The sequence below is a fragment of the Rhipicephalus microplus genome, chromosome 3 (assembly GCF_043290135.1).
Source record: "Rhipicephalus microplus isolate Deutch F79 chromosome 3, USDA_Rmic, whole genome shotgun sequence".
Lineage (NCBI taxonomy): Eukaryota > Metazoa > Arthropoda > Arachnida > Ixodida > Ixodidae > Rhipicephalus > Rhipicephalus microplus.
The window spans coordinates 103,364,123-103,386,944 of record NC_134702.1 but is presented as its reverse complement, the minus strand read 5'-3'; the positions used below and the strand labels follow the sequence as shown (position 1 = coordinate 103,386,944).

Here is a 22,822-nt window from a genome sequence, read left to right as displayed (position 1 = left end):
GCCCTCAAGGAGCATTGGGACAAATGCGTCCCATTTTTTGAATTTTAATTTAGTGCCAGTGGGACAAGTGTGTCCCAGTTTTTGTAATAAAGAACTCGTTGTACAGCCTTGAAATTTCTTTCAAACTACTTCTGTTGGCTTGGTTATTAAAATAAGGCAACCTTTCTCTGGTTTTTTTTAAAACATATCCTGCCCTGCAAGAGGTTAAGGTACGTGTTCAATGACGTCAAAAACTCATGCTATGTTATCGACTCAAGTGACCCTTGGTATCAATGATCGTCTAAACTCCCCAATCCACGTTTGTAAGACTGTCAGGGAAGCTGCTCCCACTCTCATCTCATCCATTCTCCCATTCTCATCTCCTTACGTCACATTTCATAAATCTAATCTTCTGCAGTACACCCGAGTGTGACAATGATTGACACTAACCTTTGCGATACGTGTATATCAGATCAATCTTATCTCCCCGCATTCATATATGGCAAAACAGCTATCACGCTACCAAACGTCTGCGTATATCCATCTTATCTCCCCTAGCTGCATAGGTCGAATGGTACGCCATTGCCTGCTTTCAAACGCGTGCTTCCGTACGTGTGAACAAGAGAGCCGGTTTGCAGTTATACTAGCGATTTGAGCTCGCTTCACGAAATATGCAAAGCGAAGCTCACAGCTTAGCAGTAACCGACACTTCGTGCGTGATGCTCCATATATGCCGCCCCATACCTCACTTAGCATGACACCGGCGTTGGCGCTCACGTAGCGGGCCAAGCAGCTTGTATGGACAGAAAGGTCTAACCGCGTCGGGCTGTATCGAACAGTTCGCCGGCTAAGAGCGTTCCGAGGCTGCCGTAGTTGAGGACCTTGCGGTTCGAGTCACTGTAGTAGACGTCCGGAAGCAAGAGTGTCACGAAATCCCGGTCGGGACCCACTTCTTCGGTGACCTTCAGTGGCGTGGACAGGGAAGTCCCGTCGACGGTCGTATCGTTGCTTCCGCAGACGTGGTTTGAACCGGCACTTTGTGTAGCCATCGTCGCAATGGTCGTCAGGTCGTCACGTGTGACCGACACCCCGGATCGTGAAAGCCGTATCATGTTCGCCACAAGGTCATCCCCATACGTTGGCACGGTTGGGATGGGATCCTTGGAGGCTTTCCGCAGAGCTTAAAAAAAGCAAATGGCACCGTTACCATCAACTTCGAATACGCAGAGAAAAAGTGATAGAAGTACATTAAAAGTACCAGTGATTCACTTCGCACCCATCAGTATACTGCGCGACCTTTTAATGTGATAGCAATATTATGGACACTCTCGGCTAGATTTTGCCGTCGGCGTGCCCCGCTTAGACGAGGGGAGTGATGCTTCTCGCGCGCCCTTATCTCGAGGTGGGGAGGAGGGGAGGATAGTACATCTTGGCTGGCCTCGGGCTTTACCTGTAACAATTATGTTGTAGTTACCGGGCGCACAAACGTCACTGCAATCATTGCAGTCTCCGTTTGCGAAAGGCGCGCGTTTTTCAGACACAGTAAAGTAACAACTGACACACTTATTCACGAGCATCTGTACCTGTGAGTACATTTTGTACGTCATTTGTGCGCGAGAAACGCGGGGCACGTTTCGATCTGCTTTCTATTCTGTGTGTGACCTTCCAATTTGTTGCTATCGTGTTCATTGCTTGGCCTTTGCGGCAAAGCTGTGACTTTTTTTTTTCCTTACTAGCTCTGTTCACTCCTGAAACTTTTAAACACTATAGCATAAGGATAACGTGTTTATTTGAAAGGGTGAAGATGACGTCTCAAAACTTCACCGTGAATGTTGCGGACATATTATAGTTTAAAAGCTTTTTGTTGGTCAACAACGTACTCAGTATATAATATGAACACATGAGGGCGTTATATTTCACCGATGCTTAGAGGACAACGCCGTAAGCAATAAACCCTCGTGCTCATATACAGGACCAGGAAAACCAAACAAATGTATCATAGTTGTATGCCATACTGACGTTACCTATACAAGCATGAAGTTTATGTTCACAACCCTGGAACAATGATAGTTCATGCCTGCCCTAAACCCATACCAAGCATATATATGTGTGATGGTCAGTGCCTATGACACAAAACTTCGCAGCTTACAGGAGTATTTACACCAAATTAAAAAGCTATAATAACGAGGTTGTTTCCTCACATGCTTACAGAACTACAAAGCTTCAGGACATGTATGGCACATATTAAGACAGTCGAATGAAACAATAGGTAGAATTAACCGATGTAGACTAAATGCGCGTCATTCATGTGGGCATTCCTCGCCATATATTTCCAGCTTGAAATTTGGCGTCACAAAAAGGCACTTCGCCGCCAAACATACTACGCACTTGTGATAAGCTGACAGACCTTCTAAAGTGAAAGGTTCCCTATTGACGGAACCATGTTGAAGCAATACTTTTTTGCAGACTAGTTGGTTCATATTTAAAAAATTGAATTGCTGCACACAGTTGAAGAAAAACAAGGAAGACAGAAAAAAGCGCAGACTACCAACTGTTTATTGTCGTTTTTTGAAGCCAATATATACGCATGCTACGCTGCGCTTCCACGATGTGCACAAAACCAAAGACGCCGCAAACAAAGCCGACCCAAAACAAATCAAATCAAAATTGACTGCCACCACAAGTGTTTTTGTGGTGGCAGTGTTTTTGTGTTATTTAGTGTTCTTGTTTTATTTCCCATGTGACGCTACGTAATGTTTTGTAAGGTTTTATGTTAGTATAGTTTTTGACTCTCTCGGCGTACTGCTTCTTCGGGTTTCTCAATTGGGGCTGCTTGGAGTGAATATAAAAATGTTAATTTATTGTTTTATTTGGTGCTAAGCGCTATTTTTAGGGTTTTTAAACAAGAACCTTTCGAGTACGTTTTCACTTTTTCATGCCTTTGTTGATGCTTGGTGCAATAAATAATAAAAGATAAATAAAAAAGATGAGCGCACACCTTGAGATTACGCAGTTTAGATTGTGGTGGGTATCACTTTTGTATTTTGCCAGTTTTCACTTTTGTCATTGTGGTGGCAGTCAATTTTTATTTGATTTGTTTTGGGTCGGCTTTGTTTGCGGCGTCTTTGGTTTTGTGCGCATCGTGGAAGCGCAGCGTAGCATGCGTATATATTGGCTTCAAAAAACGACAATAAACAGTTGGTAGTCAGCGCTCTTTCCTGTCTTCCTTGTTTTTCTTCAAGTTTGTGCAACAATTCAATTTTTCAAACGAAGGAACCATGTTGCCAAGTAGTCATGACCAGTGATGTTCCGTGCTCGGAATTTTCCCTTCTCTGGGGAACTTCGGCCTGTCATTTTGAGCCAAATGGAAAAAGGAAATTTTCATGATATTGCAGGGAATTTCAGAAATCGTTAAGTTCTCCTATGAGGACCGATTATTAGCAATCACAGCGCACCTTCATCTGCTGTAATCGGTTCTGGCGCATGCATCACGCAAGCATAGCCCTTGAGATGTGTTTCTGATATTTCGAGGAGCGATTTCTAATTCACTATTTCAGTTAGACTTGAAAGACCAGAATGTACTGTGTACTAACAGTATATGAATCAATAAATTCATGCTTTTGTTCTGCGGCAGTGAAGAGGCTAGTCAAGATTTCAAAAATCACCAGTACGTCAGACACGTATATTTATAGTATGCGTGTGCGTGGATGGGGGTAAAAATTAAAACTGTTGGGCAGGGAAATATGCTAGGAATTTCGTTCACATTTTCAGAGGAAAATCCCTGAAATAGACAAACTTTATGTCTCTGTATGCGAATTCTTCGGCGTGGTACGGAACCACACGGATCATGACGATGACGAAAGCAGCGCTCGCTATCGTTATGATCAGTTCGCCCAAATAAAGGTAAATATTTGGGCGAACTTGTACCCGGAAAGTATCTTCCTCATTTTGTCGGTAAAAAGAGAGATAATTCAACGAACAAGTGCTTCGCAAGATACTGATGCTGCCACGCCACGGTGGTCTAGTGGCTAAGGTACTCGGCTACTGACCTGCAGGTCGCGGGTTCAAATCCCGGCTGCGGCGGCTGCATTTCCGATGGAGGCGGAAATGTCGCAGGCCCGTGTGCTCAGATTTGGGTGCACGTTAAAGAACCCCAGGTGGTAAAAATTTCCGGAGCCCTCCACTACGGTGTCTCTCATAATCATATGGTGGTTTTTGGACGTTAAACCCCACAAATCAATCAAGAAACTGATGCTGCCAGAACGGCACATATCTTGCGAAGTCGGACGATTGCATGTTGCTCAACGACCAGAAAATTGCCGCTCGCTTTGCCGCTCACTTTTAAAGACGATAGTCTCTCTTGAGAACCTATGACGTCAAAATTTTGTCTGTCTGTCTGTACGTTTGTCTGTTTGTCCGCAGTAATGGTTTCCCTAAATGCACCAAACGGTACCTCAAACGACCGATCCCATCCACAGCGCCCATCAATAATGCTCAAGTTTCAGTGTTCATACTTGTGCGATTATCGATTAAAAAGCAATTATTGCGAGTTTCTGAGGCACCATAACCGGCTGCGGCGGCTGCATTTCCGATGGAGGCGGAAATGTAGTAGGCCCGTGTACTCAGATTTGGGTGCACGTTAAAGAACCCCAGGTGGTCTAAATTTCCGGAGCCCTCCACTACGGCGTCTCTCATAATCATATAGTAGTTTTGGGACGTTAAACTCCACATATCGTCATCATCATCATCGTCGTTCTACTCCTAATGGTTTCCGAGGCAGGCGTGCATCTTTCTCCGCGGGCGCTCATGTCTTCTTTCGTTTTCGAAGATAACTGCCAGGTGGCGCTCGTGTCTAACGTGCCTCGATGCGCTCGTTCACTTTCGCAGCACGGATCAAGACTCCCTAACGCAGCGCTTCTAGAATGCAATTAACCAATTTACTCACGCAGAAGATCAAATAAACGTTTTGTTCACTCTCTCCACACGCAAGACTATCGTCTTTCGACGACATTTGCCGTAAAACATGCAGATACAGGGCCAATCTTTTTTTCTAACAGTGAACCTGACTAAATATCTGGAACAAGCTTCTTCTAGCAATAGGAGGAGGATACAACTTTATTAAAAGAGATTTCATGGGTTTCGAACTGGCTGCTTGTCTGCGGTGAGCTCTTGTGCACATGCAATGACTGCTTTCTGCAGTTTTTCGTCGGTGGACCGTATTAAGGTCTCCTATGTCGTTTCGGAGGGAGCTGGCAGAAGCTCTCTGGGTGGGGGAAGGCCCTCGCATTCCCAGAGGATGTGACTTTGGTTTGCATTTATGTCATAACTTTTGCATGTTGAATGAACCTCTCCACCTGAGAATATCGCTAAGCGGTGAGGAGTGGTTAGGCAGTTCGTTTGAATTCGGCAGAGGATAGTGGCCTGCGCTCTCGTGAGGTTGCTGTGCGGTATGGAATATAAGCTCCTGTCATCTTTATACTTATTCGTAAGTTCGTTATAGGATGTCACTGCCTCTCCTATCGGGGAGCCTGGTTCCAACGAAAGCGCGACCCGGTTTGCTTACCCTCGGGCCACTTTATGCGCTTCCTCGTTACCGGGGTTTCCCGAGTGAGCGGGGACCCAGAGCAGATTGATTTTGGTTCTATCATTCTGATTGAAGTTTCTCAAGACCTTAGCTATATTTAGTCCCACACTTCCCCTTCAAAGCTGAGAATAGAGCTTTTAGAGTCGCTAAGGACAGTGTGGGTGAATGGATGCATAATGGCCAGTACTACGGCCATTTCTTCGGCCTTTTTGATTGATGCGGCTCTAGTGGAAGCCACATTTACGATTTTAAGTTTTCTATCCACGGCACTCAGGGTGTATGTGTTGTGTCCCTGGTTGGCGGCATCGACGAAGACCGCAGTTTGGTCGTGTTTGTGCTTCCTCCGTACGCATGCCCTCGCGCTCTTTTAAATGCGAAGCATTTCTTAGCGAATTTCGGCGACTTCGAGCGTATCTACCTATCAAGCCGCTTACGACTTTTAGCTGTCCTGGCCATTTCAATATTGTTATCCATACTAAAGTTAGTATATCATACAGGACGTATGACGAGCATACGGGGCTAGTCATAACATAAAAGTCGTGACATGTATGTCAAGAATGTCATGATTCACATTTCATGGTCTTGCTGCACATGCGGTGGTTTCGTTCAGATGACATGTTGCAAAAGTGGTATGGTGTGATATGACTGCATAGTGAATCTAAGCGACAAACCCTAACAAGAAAATCATGACATGTGTGTAATGTAACAGCGTGACTACATGCCACGCTTATGAAGCGCTCGCGTCCGTTTCTCCATCTTCGCATATACCAGGTTTGGTATTACGGGACGTAAATGAATGACGAAGGTATGTGACTGATGCAAACATGGTAATGATGAGGTGAATGTCTTGTAAGAACATGACTACATGCCACACTCATTGAAAGAGCCTAAACTTCGACTTGACCCGGTGCGCGTGCGCGCCGGCGTTTGTTTCGTCGCTGTAGTCGCGTCACGCCGGCCCCGCCACGCCAGGTGCCGATCTGCCTGCCATACACTCGCAGGTCTGCGGTGTGCTGCGTTGCTCTGAGGCATGCACGTTTGAGCGCGCCAGGTGTCCCGTCATGACGAAGAGAGGCTGACACAGTGCTGCTCTCTGGGTAGAGCTGGGTAACGTCAGCGGCGCTAAATGCAGCATGTTGCATTTCGCGCTGGTTGCCGCTGGGACGCACCGACAATCGCTGGGCGCGCCGATCCCACCTGGCATCAGACTAAAGGGTGCTTGCGTTTTGCTAGCGTATAGCGTCGCTGTGCCCAGCGTGCTCGCGCTTCAACTTTACGTCGGAGCATATTGGGCCCTTCATGAAGCGCTTGCGGCCGTCTCGCTAGCTCCACATATACCAAATTTGATATCACGCGATGTTAATAAACGACGTAGTTAAATGAGACGTCCAAACATGATAATCCTTACATGCATGTCATGTAAAACCTCACTACACGCTACACTCATAGCACGCTCGCGGCCATTTCGCTAGCTCTACATATGGAAAACTTACTAACAAGTGACGTGAATAGATGAAGGCGAATGACACGTCCAAGCATCATAATTATGATATGGAAGTCATATACGGCATAATTTTTCTCCGCATCGTAACGCTGTGCTGATTTTAAAGTGTCATATCAGCCTTCCTCCTTCGCGCTTCGCATATCAGCGATTCCCACAGTACGTAAGATCTGCCTTTTTTTTTTACTTCCAGCTGTACTCATATAGGATACAAAGGAACGCAAGAGCTTACATGATAAGCCACGTGGGGCTTCTTGCACTAGAACATTGTATTGAACAATTGACACGCGTGCATTACCGTCTGCCCATGACATCGCCCTGTCCACCGCATCTTCGTCAATAGTGATGCCCTTGAACCGCTTGAAGGTGGTACTCGAAGCATCACGAATGTCCTTGATCATGCGAGGCACGTCGGTCGCAGTGCCGTCCCGCAACACCCGCGTCTTGAACCACAGCGCGAACACTTCCCCGACGTGAGCTTTCAAGGTGCGCACGCAGATGTCGCTCCTGGCGCCAGCGCTCAGCTTTCCACGCAGCGGCCGAACCAGGTACTCGAGTATCATAAACCGTGCCAAGGGCACGAGCAGCAGGTACACCCTGGCCGCACCGAGGTCTCCGCTGCCAAGAGCTTCCAGTATGGAGCGAATCGCCCGCGCACTGTTGGTGTTGGTCGCGCAGGCGAGGTAGTCGTCCGACGAGCCCATGAAGTCACTCTGCCACGAAGTGAAAGAGCGATTTTGGTGACGCTTGAACGCCTCGCACCACACTTTCTTTACGCTCGCGGTATCAAAGTAGCTACACGTGAGCGAACGGTCCGGTGTGTCCTTCGGTGCTTCTTCAATCGCCGCTCGGACGGCATGGTCGATGTTACGTACGTTGTGTCCGATTGGCTCAGCGTCCATGCCCAGTTCCGCTGCCGCGTCCTCCACAAGCATCTGCCTGCATAATAGGTACAATGCAACTCATTCTTTACTTCTATCCTCCGCCCCCATCTCTCAAATAAAAGCAGTCGTACGCGTTCTCAGCATAATGACCAATTTCAAGCTCGTGACTGGAAGATTACGCGTCTACAAGTACCACAACCCAGTCGTTACTGTAAAGGCTAATATACGACATTTCATTATGGCTTCCGGATAGGTTTCACGGCCTTTTGTTCTTTGTAAGTAAGCAGTATAAGGCAGAATTTTAGCATAGCCGCTTCATCAGAATAAGGAAGACCACCTGGGAACCAAACTCATGAGTTGGTGCCCAGGGACACACATCTATCGGTAAGACTACCACTAGCGTGAGCCGCTCTGGATTTCTCGTAGAGCCATATATAGCCTGCAATCTCAACTGTATGTATACAGTGTTTAGATACGATACTCGCAGCTGTGAGTGGTACGGTATCGTGCTGTGAAGATCCTCCAATGGCGTGTGGAGATGGGAAGAAAACTTTTGACGCATACTCTCTGTAATTGTTTTTGCGAGTGTACGTTCCACGTAATTTTGTACAGTGTATTGGTGTGTACAAGATTAACAATTACCCGTCCTACGTTGCACTTTCTGTGAAGTTGGTAGGCATATATAATAATTATAGCTCAGCTTCAGGCGGAGGCTATATCCACCAACTAAGGAAAACGCACGGTATTTTTGGTATTTATGTTTTTCTTCATTCATGGCCCCCCAATGGACTCATTACGAAGTGGTATAATAATTGTGTTCTAAAAAACTCTCGAATTATTATCAATGTCATCTTTATCCTTAATTCTCCTCGCACAGTGTTCGTTGAGTATTCCACGGTGCTTACTTCTAATATCCCAAAAGCATTGCCGTTATTGAAGATGGTTGCTATGCTAGTTGGTACATGGTCAGTGACATCCGAAAAAGACACGAAATCACCAATGAAGGGCTTGAGGCAAAGCCGGAAAGGTTGTTACTGTAGCAATAGCTCCATGTCAGAGGGAGAGAAAGAGACCAGCTGGTAAGCGTGCACCACAAAGTGGGGAAGAAAAAAAGAATTAATAAGTTACATTTCCTATATCTTTCTGCTTCCCTATAACATTGACTGAGACATTATTGTTAGCGACGCCAATTGTTGTTCTGTCTCGAGCCCTTCGTTAGTGATCAGACGTATTTTTTTAATTTGTGTAGGCACTGTCCTTGCCTGAAACGGTCGTCCGCTTCCGTGGTGCTAATCGCCGCGCCCGTGTTAACTTCGACCGTCGCGTCGTTGTAGTTGCTTATCTTAAAGACGGACGGCACGCCCGAGCTCACGATCGTGTGTACGGCGAGAGCAAAGAGCGTCGTGAAGTCGCTCGCGTTCGTCCACTGCTCCAGCACGACACCCGCGGCGTCCCAGCAGTCCACGAGGCTTGCCTTCCTGTTTTCAAGCAACCCCAGGCAGGACACGTAGAAGGATGCCATGTAATGGAACGGTTGACCGGTGAACAGCGCCCTGCGGTAGATAAGTATCAATGTGTCCTCCACGTCGGACACGTATCTGCGCCGCTGCTCGCGCCAGTAGGTGGGCGCCCACGTGCTGTTCGCGAAGGTGCACCAGCGACCGCAGGCAAACGCATGCATGTCTTCGCATGGGTCCACGTAAGGGTCGGCGACGCCAATGACCTCGCGCACGGCGGCCTCGCAGTCGGTGGAATTGCACAGTCCTGACATGCGTTCGAGCGCGACAAGGCCCCTGGTGTGCAGCTGTGGAAGCCTTGGGACGAGAGCGTACACCGTTTCATTCATTCAAATCAACAATCATTATACAAGCTTTACGAATATTTCTATAGGGTAAAAATGGCAAGAAGAACACAGATACACAACATACGCACCTTACGCTTAATATTTACACCTTTTTATCTCTCTAACTGCTACAAAATTTTGTGCCTCAAAATTTTGTAGTACACAATACCAAGAGGCCCGAAGAACACGCTCCTCGGATATGCATGAAAATCGGCACTAGACGTAAAAAAAGCCAGGTAGAACAAACTCATGTTATTTATGTACTATGTGTGATAGAAAAACATGGACTCCAACACGCAGTACAAAGATGACTACCAATTTTTCTGTTTCTAGTCAGTATACACCTCATTTCCACCTGTCATGGTGATAAAAGTTTGGCGTTTAATGCTGAAGTACCGACCTTTATAACTGCAATGTTTTTATTGCATTTCAAATTGGTGAGAAAAAACACATTCATGTTGTTGAGATTGAATAAAAACAATTACGCTGCTACAACAGCAAATAGTCATCGATTTTGCGTTTTCGCAAACAATTTTCTGCGCCCCCCTTATTTAGGAAGTTCCTCCTTCTGCCCCGATCTGAAGAATCATGTATGTTGTCCTGCGCACATGAAGTTGTTATGCTAAAGCGCCTAGTAAAGCGAGGTAAATCTTCAGGCAGGGGCTAAGGCGCCGCGCTATTATCAAAGGTCACTTACAAAGCAAAAACACTTGTAAATAAGGCTCCTATAGCCGGACTTTTCCTGACAAAAATTTATTTCTTTTGAATATTTTCTTTTAAGTATCAGCCAATCGAGATGCTTGAAATATTATGGAAGGCTGCTAACTAGTCGAAAAGCGTGCTTACGAAAAAACTGCCCGGGGTCTTTTGTCCTTGTAGTTTGTCCTGCATCTCATGAAATTCTCTTGTTGCATGACGCCATCGGGCAAAAACAATGCTTAACATTCACATCCACGGCTACAAGTTGCGCATGTTAACACTCCCAGGCGAATGAACTGACAAATACCTCACAACATGTACTGGGAAACGGTCGTCACATTATGCATTAAATAAAACGCCTTAACCACAAAACAATGATGGCGGGTGCGTACTTGACTAGCCTCGTTTTTCTTTCGTCCAATTTGTTTTTTTTTTATGTCGTAACTTTTATGAATGTCAATCTTAAAACTACATGCAGTGATGCTATATTTTTGATCACTCCATATATCCGCTGCGTGTTGACTACAATACTAACAATATTTACCGCATGCTTCGTTACTTACGATGTAACTTTTTTTTACAGCTTGATGTGGCTGAAATTTTCAGCTTTATTTGAAATGTTGGCCTGTTCAGAGAGTACCAGGAAACACTGGTACTCTCTGAACTACGACATTCTACGCACGTGTGGGTCCCAAGCTATAGTAATCAAGAAACTCCCATTGAACTTCTCTAGAATAATTCTTTCGATTTTATACCCTGTGTAATTTTAACGGAGCAGCAAACACCTTAGCCACGAGAACTTCTTTTACACAGCCTTCTTTAACATATCATGGGCAAGTATCCCATTAAACACAATTTCATGACAAGTATCACTATTCATTCCAGAATGACTAACTACTCCCTCACCCACAGCAGATATCCCGCCACATTGACCATCATTATAAAGTAGGGCAAAGTAGGTATTTGATGGTGTGCTAATATTCGAATGTTGTGAGTAACGAATCGAACAGTGCATATTCGAAATGTCGAATATTTTTTGAATAGTTATCGAGTAATCAGCAACGACGAAAAATCTTCGAAGGGGGACGTGGGAACCGTTAGCTGTAGCTTTTTTGTTTTGTTTTCGTAATCGAATCACCCCAATGTATGCAGCCTGAACCCGTAGCCAGTTGTGGGGGAAGGAACAATAGGCGCTAGCCTTCACCCTGAAATTTGGATAGAGGGGGGTGTTTTATCAAGCACAAATAGAAAAATAGGCCTTTTTAAGGCCTTCGACAAGTGCCCCCTCCCTCTCCCCCAAAAACAAGCCTGACGACAGGCCCGATGCAGCCTATGTACTTACGGCACTATTGATCACAGGATCAAGGCGTTTTGATTGAAATCTTCTGAACAAGTATCACCTGGAATACCGTATCTCTAGCCATATTTCAGCCTGCACTTACAAAATATTCTGAAGGTTCTAGTTAATGCGAAGTTTAAATAACTGCACTATCTTTTGTTGGCTGAAGTGATCGAAATATCCTTTTGTAAGAACTTTGAGAATATCTGTTTCAAACACGCTGTGAAATTGTTGGCCTGTTTTGCAAATTATCACCTTACCAGTGCCCGCTTTGAAAACTGGTGCCTTATTATTAGCACGGTATTCGGTTCATATTAGTATTCTATTCGTTATTGTCTCTATTCAATTCGTATTTTCGATTCGGTTCTGAAGTACACTATTGGCTCAGCCCTAAGGGAATCAGATCATGCAACACAAAAGCTTTCAATTCAGGTTTGCCGCGTACTTTAAATGAGCGGAATAATAGTTCCCGTGGTGACTTTGTTTTTTCAATGATAATCACATGCTTTGAGATGCCTCCGATACCATTATTGGCTATAGACTTTTCAGTGAATCAGCCAATGTTGTGTAATTAGGTACTGTGGTTTTTTAGCTATCGTTGTAATGTGCGAGCTTCATTTGTGTGAAATAAATGCATTCACTGCTTCTTGTTCAATTAGTTTCTGTAACAGCCTAACCCCTTTGTCTTACAGATTCACCCTGAGGGTAAAATAAATAATTAAATAATTAATTAAATCAAATCCGCTGGCTTCATGTTGTAATGTCATCGATTCCTCTTTTTTCAGTGGTACTGGAAACCGGGCTATAGTTCAATTCGACGTCCATTCTCGGAAATAATGACCATACATCAATGAACAGTCATTGAAGTTTAGGATAGCATTTGTAGCACTCTTCGCTTCGCAATCAGGAACTTATAAGACCTTTCTTGTGTATCAATTGCTTCAACTCTAACAGCCCTGAAATCATCACTTTTGGCGAAGAAGGTTTGTCCGTGTTTTCCTGATAATTAGGATCTCAGAGGAACAAAAACGCCAACTTAGGCCAGGGGTGCAATAATTTATGGATTTACAAGCATGACGTTAAATTAGGTCATCAGGGCTACGTGGTCATGAAATCAGAAAAGTGACTTCTTGATAGGTGTGACTCATTTAGGCAAAAAAAAAAATCTGAACCAATATCGAATTTAGCAGTGTGAAAGTTCTTGAAACGACTTTGGGACTTCGGATGAAAAACGGTGCTTACCTGACTAAGCTTACCCTCCTCGGCGTCACTCGCGACTTTGGTCGGCCATATTTATTAAAGACGATAGTCTTTCTTGGGGAACTTCGACGCAAAAAGTTTGGTCTGTCTGTCTGTCTGTCTGTCTGTCTGTCTGTCTGTCTGTCTGTCTGTCTTTCTGTCTGTCTGTCTGTCTCTCTGCCTGTCTGTCTGTCTGTCTGTCTGTCTGTCTGTCTGTCTGTCTGTCTGTCTGTCTGTCTGTCTGTCTGTCTGTCTCTCTGTCTGTCTGTCTATACATTTGTCTGTTCGTCCACTCTTAACAGCACCGGGTACTTGAAACGGCCGATCCCATCCGCAGCGCCCACCAATGTTGCTCAATATTCAGTCATACTTGTGCAATTGTCGATTAAAAAGCAATTATTGCGCACGTCCGGGGCACCATAACAACACGTATATATTCTGTGTGTGCACCTTTTACTAGAAAAGGCATCCATAAGTAATTTTAAGGACCGTAGCACTTATGACGCTGCGCTGACCATGCAACGCTTGCACGAAAAGGCGAGTGTTTCCAACGCTTTGCTAAGACGAGACGGTGGTGGCACCTACCCATCGCCTTGCGTTCTGCACCTTATCCCCTCTGAGACGGGCGCGCATACCCGTCTCAGAGCCACACGCCTTGTTTTCGAAGAAAACTTCCAGATGGCGCTCATGTCTCACGTGTGACATGACTCTATGCGCTTGTTCGCCTCCGCTGCACGCTCGAGGCACTCTAACGCAGCGCCTCCAGAATACCATTCGCCAATTTTCTTGCGCAGAACATCAAATAAATGTTTTGTTCACTCTCTCTACACGCAAGACTATCGTCTTTCGACGACATTTGCAGATTAAATGCAGATATGGGGCCATTTTTTTATTGTAGCTCTAAGCTCCACAGAAATGTCATAATAGGTTATTTTAGCAAATTACGTAAATACGGTATGCAAAGATGGCACGGTGTTACCATTCCGCTCCTCCTTTCCTGGTTGCTGATATTTTAACACTGCAGGCGCGCAGCAACACAAAAGCTCTTTCAAAAATAACTGCGGGGTTGACACACCTCGTTGTGGCCCGTCAACCTACGCAATGTTAAGAGAGGCTTCTCGTTCTGAAGGTGCAATGTCAGTGGAAAAGAGGAGCGTCACTGCAATCTCTTACCATTCTTGCGTGTGTATCTGTAACATGCTAAAAAACCCCAATAATGGTGTCAGTCGCAGTGGATATCATTGAAGAGATACGCCCCCGAGAGTTTGCAGTTTCGGTTTTCTTTCCGAGGTGCCAGGGAAATGTTTGTGCGGTGGTGGAAATGACTGACGGCTGGACCAAAAAGGTGAATTTTCTCAGGTGGATAATTGTCCAGGAAATCTTATTAGCGCAAACTCAAGACGCAGACAGAGCTTCGTTTTGTACACTTCTCTAACCACCTATGTCTTTTGTACATGCTGCATTGCTAACAAGAACCCTCTTTTCTTCGTCGGAGTATGAGTGCGCTGATTCTTTCAGGGTGCACCCACCTTGGGGAACTTGTTCCGAAGAGCAGGGCCCAGAGTACGGCGAGGGAGCACGTGACCGCGAAGGCGACCAGGGCGCAGTCTGTCGCGGTGAAGCTCCAGCGCCTGGCCGAGTCGCTTTTGAGGTCTCTTACCACGGCGCCGGAAGCCAGCGGTAACAAGAACATCTCTCCGCGTGGGTCATCTGCGATCGCATGTCGTGCGTGTACATATCGAACGCCAGTGACCGACAACTATCGTTTAGCTAATTATGGACGCTTTCACTGAACGGCAATATTTGCTATTTTGACGTACGAACTCTTATTTTGGCCCGCCGTGATGGAGCAATGGTGATATTGCTTGGCTGCTGACCCAAAGGTCATGCTTTCGACCCTGGACACGGTGGTCACATTTAAAATGGAGGCGAAATGCCAAAGGACCACGTACCGAGTGATGTCATTGCACGTTGAACGACACCAGATGGTCAAATCTACTAGAGCTTTCCACATATATTGATCTCTCATCATATCATATCGTGTTCTGCAAGAAACCAAATTACTACTTGGATGTTGATGAAAATTTTCGTTTACACCAGCCTGATCACTAGAGCCACAAAGCACACCTGTTCCAAAATGCAAAGATTCTACATAAATTTACCGGGCACGTCATACGCAGCCCGCCAGGAGTATTTGTATGTCGTGCGTGCGTTTGTGTCTCTGCGCATTATTGCCATCATCATCAGCAGCCTGACTACACCCACCTTGAGTGTAACAGAACTTTTGAGTGGCGCGACCGAAACGCTTTCCCCTTGCTTTCTCCATCCCCGACTTGTGGCGAAAGTAGCGGCGGCGCTGCCATCGCCCAATCTACCACAGAACGCTGGTAGGTGTTCTGTGGTTTACTCGGCTGGCTCGGCGGCATGGCCGGCATCTCGGTTTTAGTCGCGAAATGACGAAGAAGTAGCGTCTAAACGATTGTTACGCGCCAGGTTGCACAACTGGATATCCGCGTGTGCAACAAAGTCGGAAGTATCACTTTTTAAGGCCCCGAAAGACGAAGAACGACGACTTCTTTGGGAGGGGAACCTCCATCGGCTTGACAAGCCGCTTGACGCCAATTGTGCTGTGTGCGAGTTACATTTCAAACCGCATTTCATTGTGATAGACTACGTACATGTTATCAATGGTGTTCAAGTCCGAATTCCTAGGGGAGCGCCGACACTCGCCCCTGATGCAGTCCCGACGATCTTGCCCAACCTGCCTGCATATTTGACGCTCAAAACTCCGGCTCCGCGGACCCAAACAAAGCGGCGTCATCAGTGTGTGCCAGCTGAGAATGACAACAGAAAACAGCGACGCATTAGCACTCCTGCACAGCTTTTTGTGGATACCAACGGTGCAACTTCTGCAGATGGCGACGAAGCTGACGAGGCAAGCTCAAGTCCCTCGTCTGACGCGGTTGTCACTCTCGGTGACTTTCGTGGTCTTGTCCTTTGTCCTACCATCAAAGTCACGGGCGCTGCAAGAGTTTCCTGGATTTGCTGGCGTGTCGTACGTAGCGTGCTCACTGAATCCTAGCACTCGTGAACTTTGCATTCAACGAGCCGTATACTTCACCTGTGCAGACAATGGAATCGTGCAATGTGAAGCGTTCGTGCAAGAGAAACTAATCAGCAAGTCCAGTTTAGTAACTGTTCGAGAAGCCTCAGATGCTCTGCAGCTTGTTGCAAGCGTCCCACTCTGTTGTAGAGCAGCAGAACCTTCAGTTTTGCCACCATCGGACCTTACCCACTGTCTACACACGCAAATGAAGTCAAGATGAAAAATCTTCTACAGTGTCAAAAGCGCACAGAAGCACCTAAAACTGGGTAGGCTATAAATTGCTACAGTGGCGTAAAAAGGATGTCATTTTTCGTGCATATTTTTTTACACACTTAATTTTTTGACGGTACACCAAGAAGAAAAACAATTTTTCCTAGAAGAGGCTTGTAAGCGAGAGAACGTGCAAATAATGACGCGAAATCTCAAAATAAATCTTTGATCTTTATTCTTTTTGTATTAAACCTGTGATGGTAAATTTAGCAGCATTAGGTATCTCGGTGCATAATTCATCGATCTAAGCCAATTCATTGTTGCACTTCAGTGTCCCTTCAAACGATCTTTCGACCATAACATCTTTTTTTTAATGCATTTTGGAAAGACAACCTTAACTCTGTCATTCTGTTTGCTTTGCTTTATGTTATCTTTTGTATCCTGGCTTTATATATTACGTTTTTTACAATTTACCTAATTGCAAATGTATTGTTTTATAAGTATGTAAACCTTGCATTTTTATGTTATCAATTATGATTAACATTAATTACGACTCTGCTTTGCAGTGTTGTTGCGTTTTTTAAACTCTCAAAATCTTCCACTACTATGTTTCACCTAAGACATTCTTTTGCAGTATTACGTATTTGCATTTCTGTGGGTCCTACAACAATGAATCTATTCCCGTATTTAAAAACCAAAGGGATGTTTGGAAAAACTCTGCTGTTCTTCAAATATTATCAATAAAGCCTACTTTTCTGTCGTGTGTGCTCGCAGCCACAAGCAATGAGCCTTTTATTTGAGTCCAGCTTTGGTGTTTTACGTGGAATGGACCAAGAGTTCTTCGTTTTGTGTGCACCATATTCCTTTTTTTTTTGGGGGGGGGGGGGGGGGGGTACCGGCCAGCTGGTTTCTCGTCTAAAATGTGTACACTTTAAAAATTAAAAAAAAACGCGCTCGTTATATTGTACAATGTGCTATGCTGCTTCGGGCGGCAGCGCGGGCCTCAGCAACTTCAATAACAATAATGTTAAATAACCTTTATTTGCGCGAAAAAGGGAAGGTATGTGAATAAGGAAAAAAAAAGAGGGAGATCATCTTCACACTAGGCACGACAGAGAGGTACCAACACGTACGCGGAACGCCTGCCAGCCATCCACCCGGGAAGATTGGTCGACGCCAGCACCACCACATCATTCCACGCCGAAACGGCCGCTCCCAGGCAGCTGCTCGCGCCACTCAAAAGCTTCTAGTACACTCTAACCCACTGCAGGGCGAAGGCCTCTCCCGCGTCCCCCCTATACGCCCCGTCTTCTGCTTTCTGCTGCCACGGTGTGCCCAAAAACTTCTTAACGTGACCTGCCCGCCTTATTTTCTGTCTCCCTGTCACGCTGTCACTGTCACGCATTTGTTTTCTCTTGCGATTCAGTGAGTTATTCTTAATGACCAGTGGTTATTTTGCCTACGCGCTACGTGCTGGGCTCATGTGCATTTCTTCTTCTTAATTTCCATTAACATATCCTTAACCCCCGTTTGTTCCCCGACCCAATCGGCTCTCTGGCTGTTTGCTAAAATTACACCCATGATTTTTCTTCGTCTTCGTAAATTAAAGTTGAACCCTCTTTATAAGCCTTCGGGTTTCTGCTCAGTAAATAAGTACCTGCAAGATGAAGCTGCTACATACCTTCCTCTTGAGGGATAGTGATGGAGTACCATTCCCGATATAAGGATGCTTATCGAATGTGCTCCACCCCATCCGGCGAGCATTCTGAAATCATGAATGGTCCCTTTATATATGCACATGAAAATCGAAAAATTTTAAGCTGCCAGAAACCGACTTGCCCTTTCCCTCCTTCACCTGGCTACACCGGCGACCCATATACTGTTTCGTGTACTAGGAACTACCACAAACACTTCGTTCCACGTTTACATTGCTTTATGACGAACAAGTAATCAGTGAAGCGTCGTTTCACGTTGTCGAATGCGTGCATTATCATCCATGTAAATATATTTAACTGAAATTCATTAACGTTTCCGATAATAAAGTTCGGTACATAACTCTGAGTATTGGGTGTCAACATCCACTCTTAGTATTTACGTCAGTCAGGGCATCCAGACCCGTCCGCCACGTTAGTACAGTGATTACGGTGCTCAGCTTTTGACCTTGTAGTCGCGGGTTCCATCTCGGCCACGGCAGTCACATATCGATGGACGCCAAATTCTGGTGGCCCGTGTGCTGTGCGATGTCCACGCACGTTCATTATAACCAACCCGACCCTGACCCTCACCTATATGCGCACGTGTGTCGGAGTACCACTTTTCAATCGCTAAGTATTTTACGTTTCCGTGCCCCTACGTCTTCTCCACTGCATGTCGCTGAATGGTTGATTAGCTTTTCGTCACTACTGGCGCTGAAGAGGCATTGTCAGGTTGTCAATTCGGTAAATCGCGTCTACTTACCTGGTGGTGACTCAACCAAACTCGGGCGGGACGGAACCACAGTGTAGCTTGACGACTGCGAAGGTGTCTCGCAAGATTTCCGTTGCCTGTCCGCTTCGGGGACGTTAAGTGAGACCTTCCACTTCAGCACATCATTAGCCTGCCTGCCGTCAGCTTTCGTCGCTGCAGGCAGGCCCATACCACCTTTCGTTGCAGCAGCGGTCTCTTTGGCCTCGGCTTCTTTGGTAGCGATCGAGCGCTGGCCCTCACCCACCGGCTTCTTCGCACCTTCGTCGGCAATGACCAGTTTGGATTCACGAGAGCTTTCCGGAACCAAGGGAAATCTGGAACACGTCGAAGGGCTCTGGCTACCGCTCCTCGCTTTGCCGTGTTTCTGGTGGCGCTTGCCAGGGCTGCCCTCGCTATCTTTCTCTTTCATGTTAGTCAAGGCGGGAAGCTTTTCTTCGGGGATTAATCTTGAGACCTTCAGTTCATCTGCTTTAGTCTTGCTGTTGTCAACCTTCGTAACTGTATGCTGGCCCCCATCATGTTTCGTCGCAGAAACAATCGCTTTGGCCTCAGCTTCTTTGGTACCGGTCGAGCGCTCGCCCTCACTCGCCGACGCCTTCTCACTTTCGCCGGCAACGACCATTTTGGGTCCACAGGAGCTTTCCGGAACCACGGGAAGTCTGGAGATAGCCGAAGGACTCTGGCTTCTGCTCTGTGCTTTGTGTTCTTTCTGGTGCCGCTTGCGAGGGATGCCGTCGCTATTCTTCCCTCCTGTGTCTGACAAGGCGGGAACCTTTTCATCAGCTGTCATTTCCGCAGTCCTTCGATCAGGAAGAGAGACATTCGGCTGCGACATTCTTCTAGCGAAAGGAATAAGACAAACGGAGCAACGGCGACAACCAACCAGTCGCTGCTTAAGCTGCTTCTTCTTTGTTGTCTTTCTAACTTTATCTGCGATACGGTTTCGGTCATAAATTCAGGCTCATTGCTACAGCAGTTTGACAGCAGCAATTATCATGCCATATTAACACAGCAGCTGAGTAGAGAATGCAGTGAATGCATACAAATTAATTTTTTTCTATTGTTTGTCTATAGCAATTACGCGGTCACACAACGCGCGTACGTCGCACCATTATCCAATAATGACGACAGATGTGTCGATCGACACATTAATATCACTATATTTACGTTTTATTCACCTTTGAGGCGTTCTATCCGATAGTACAAGCGCGCAATTTTTAAGGCAGAATCCCTAAATGCATCGAACGCGAAAACGGACGGGCGTCGCACGTCGGCAGCGCCAACTGAAATGATGCAACAAATCATCAAGTACTAATGTCGCCATGACGTCGAAAATTTTCACGACTTGTGAACACGCTGTGGCGTCAAATGACATCATCACCCAACATCACTGCTTGATTGAGGGTGGGCCAATCGTAGAGAAAATCCAAGCAAGGTCAAGTGCACATGCTTACAGCTTACTACGCCTCCGATCTTGGAAGCATCGAAAAACCATGGCACGTCTGTCACATAAAACTTTCGGATGGGGCACGGGTGATTCAAAACAGAAAAAAATCTTTAGCCTTCGAGTCTACTGAGACGATAGCGTAAGGGTCTCAGGAAGTTTTTGCAGTCCGATTGATTGATTGATATGTCAGGTTTAAACGTCCCAAAACCACCATATGAATATGAGAGACGGCATAAAGACGACTCCGGAAATTTAGACCAGCTGGGTTCTTTAACGGGCACCAAAATGTGATCTCACGGGCCTACAAGATTTTCGCCTCCATCAAAAATGCAGTTGCCGCAGGCGGTATTCGATCCCGCGACATGCGGGTCAGCAGCCGCGTGCCTAAGCCACTAGACCACCGCAGCGGGGCAGTTTTCGAAGTTTTTCCTTTGTGTCTATATATTCATGTTCATTGTTTTCATCATTCTTTAGTCTACGAAATGTTTTTGTTTTAAGCTCACGCCATCAACTCATCGTTGATTCTACGGGTAAGTGTGAGCCATATCTGAATGAAATCATCATCATTTGTGCATACAGGCCTAAATGATCCCTCACGGTGGGTATGCGCCACAAGAGCAGAGGAAAAAGAACATCAGGATCTCCGATTGAGGCCGTAATGTAGAATGAGAGTGAATGCCCAAATTATTCGCAATAGAGTCATAAGAACCTTAATTTCCACATAAGTTATCTTCTTCCGCGTACAACGTACATGTGTTCAAAATGCAATCGATATGACACTCAGTGTTTGAAATTGCATTAGTACCTATCACTATTTTATACACACCACCGTTGATGTTGCTATGTGCTAAATGGAGTGACAGCCTTTGTGAAGCCTTGTGAAGTCATTTCGAAGTTGTTTTTTTTCTTTTTACAACGAAAGCTGTCATGAGATCATGACACAGGTCGCGTGCGCCATAGTAGTCCACCGTCGCCGGTTTCCGTAACTGCTATTGCTCAAAGCGAGAAAACGCTAAGTAAATAAAAAACCCGAAGGACACAATGGGATTCAAACCCGGGTCCTCTGCGTGCCAACCCAGTATTCTGCCACTAAGCTACACCGGTGCCTGGAGCTCCGTGGTGAACTAACCCAAGGCAGGCTTCATGTCGAGAAATAAATATCTATAATGTGAGTAATAAAGCGTTTTAGAACAGCTAAAAACGCCAGACCGGCGCTGTGAATGCGCAGCACAGTCACAGCGAAAGCCAGAATAGTGGCCTGTCAGAGCATTTTCAAAACACTCTCTGTGTAACTGCTACAAACACACTGCTGGGTATGCACTACGTCATAAATAATCATATTTTTGGTGTAGTAAGCCTGCATTCACTATGCTACCCTTCGTCATTCTTTAGAGAAGCGTGGGATCTGCTACACGCTTGTTAAGAATTTTGGGCAACTTTTTTATGCAGTGGCTGACGACGATGAATCATGCCTGAAGTGGGTATGCGCCACAGCTAATAGGTAATCAAGAACAAGTTTTTTAATGGGTTAGAGCATTGGACGACCCACTAGTTACGCAATTAGCATTGTGTGATCTGGCTGTTCTTTTGATGCTTTAAAATGCCTCATTACTTATATTACCACGATTCCTTTCCCGACATCAAAAACCCGCCTACGGCCAGTTTACAAACGATGTCCAATCACTGGCGTGGCTCAGTGCATAGGCGTATAAGCCAGAGGGGCAGGCATAGTGCAAGCCCCCCCCCCCCCCCCCCACTGAGAAAAGTTGGGGGGGCTGAGCCTCCCCACTTTCGACAGTGGTCACTGCCAGCTGCATGCTGGGGAAAACAACTAGGTGAAAATTTTCCTTCACCACTGTAAGCATTCAATTAAATGTTACGAAATCAAGAAAATATTATGAAGAAAAGGTACAGAATCGTGATAATTTTTTCAACATTTTAGCGGTGACAATTTTTCTTGAAGACTTTTTCTGACGCTTTCCGCCTTGTGCAGTAGCACTGCAGAGCACCCTAGCGTAGAACAGGGGCCCTATACATTACATCACTTGTTTATGTTTTTATTCAACTGCAACTGGCCGATGCAGTTATAGATGGGAACGAACAAACGTTTTATGGACACGTCAAAGTATTTCTGCTTCAGGAAAATCATTTGCTTTCGTCAAAAAGGATTACCGTTGTGTCTTCACGTGTTGTGTGGGTGCGCGCGCACACTTTGACGCTTCAGCCACTTGCACGCAATCAGATTATTGCTATCGCATCAGATTATCGCATCAGATTATTGCTATCGCATCAGATTATCGCAATCAGATTATTGCTAGATTATTGCACGTGTTTATCGTTATCTGTTTACCACTAAGCTGCCTATTAATACGTTCTACACTTCTGAATAAACGTTCTTTCGTTCTGCTGACTACATTGGTATCTTGCTGGTTCGGCACTGCTATGCGCACGCCATGGCAATGCTACAATGGTGACGAGGATGGACACCGCCCATGCAGTGAAAAACAACCCCGAGCCTGAGGCTT

General features: G+C 45.7%; 1 protein-coding gene across 1 annotated transcript; it reads right to left on the bottom strand.

Moving 5' to 3' along the window:
- Positions 1-791: 791 nt before the first annotated feature.
- LOC142802887 (uncharacterized) lies at positions 792-19,743 on the bottom strand. The gene is made up of 5 exons (XM_075887967.1): positions 18,842-19,743; positions 14,598-14,778; positions 9,211-9,501; positions 7,363-8,003; positions 792-1,159 (listed from the first exon to the last, which is right to left on the bottom strand). Exons 1-5 carry the CDS (start codon positions 19,683-19,685, stop codon positions 792-794), a joined length of 2,325 nt encoding a protein of 774 aa, XP_075744082.1. The 5' UTR covers positions 19,686-19,743.
- Between the last annotated feature and the right edge of the window lie 3,079 nt (positions 19,744-22,822).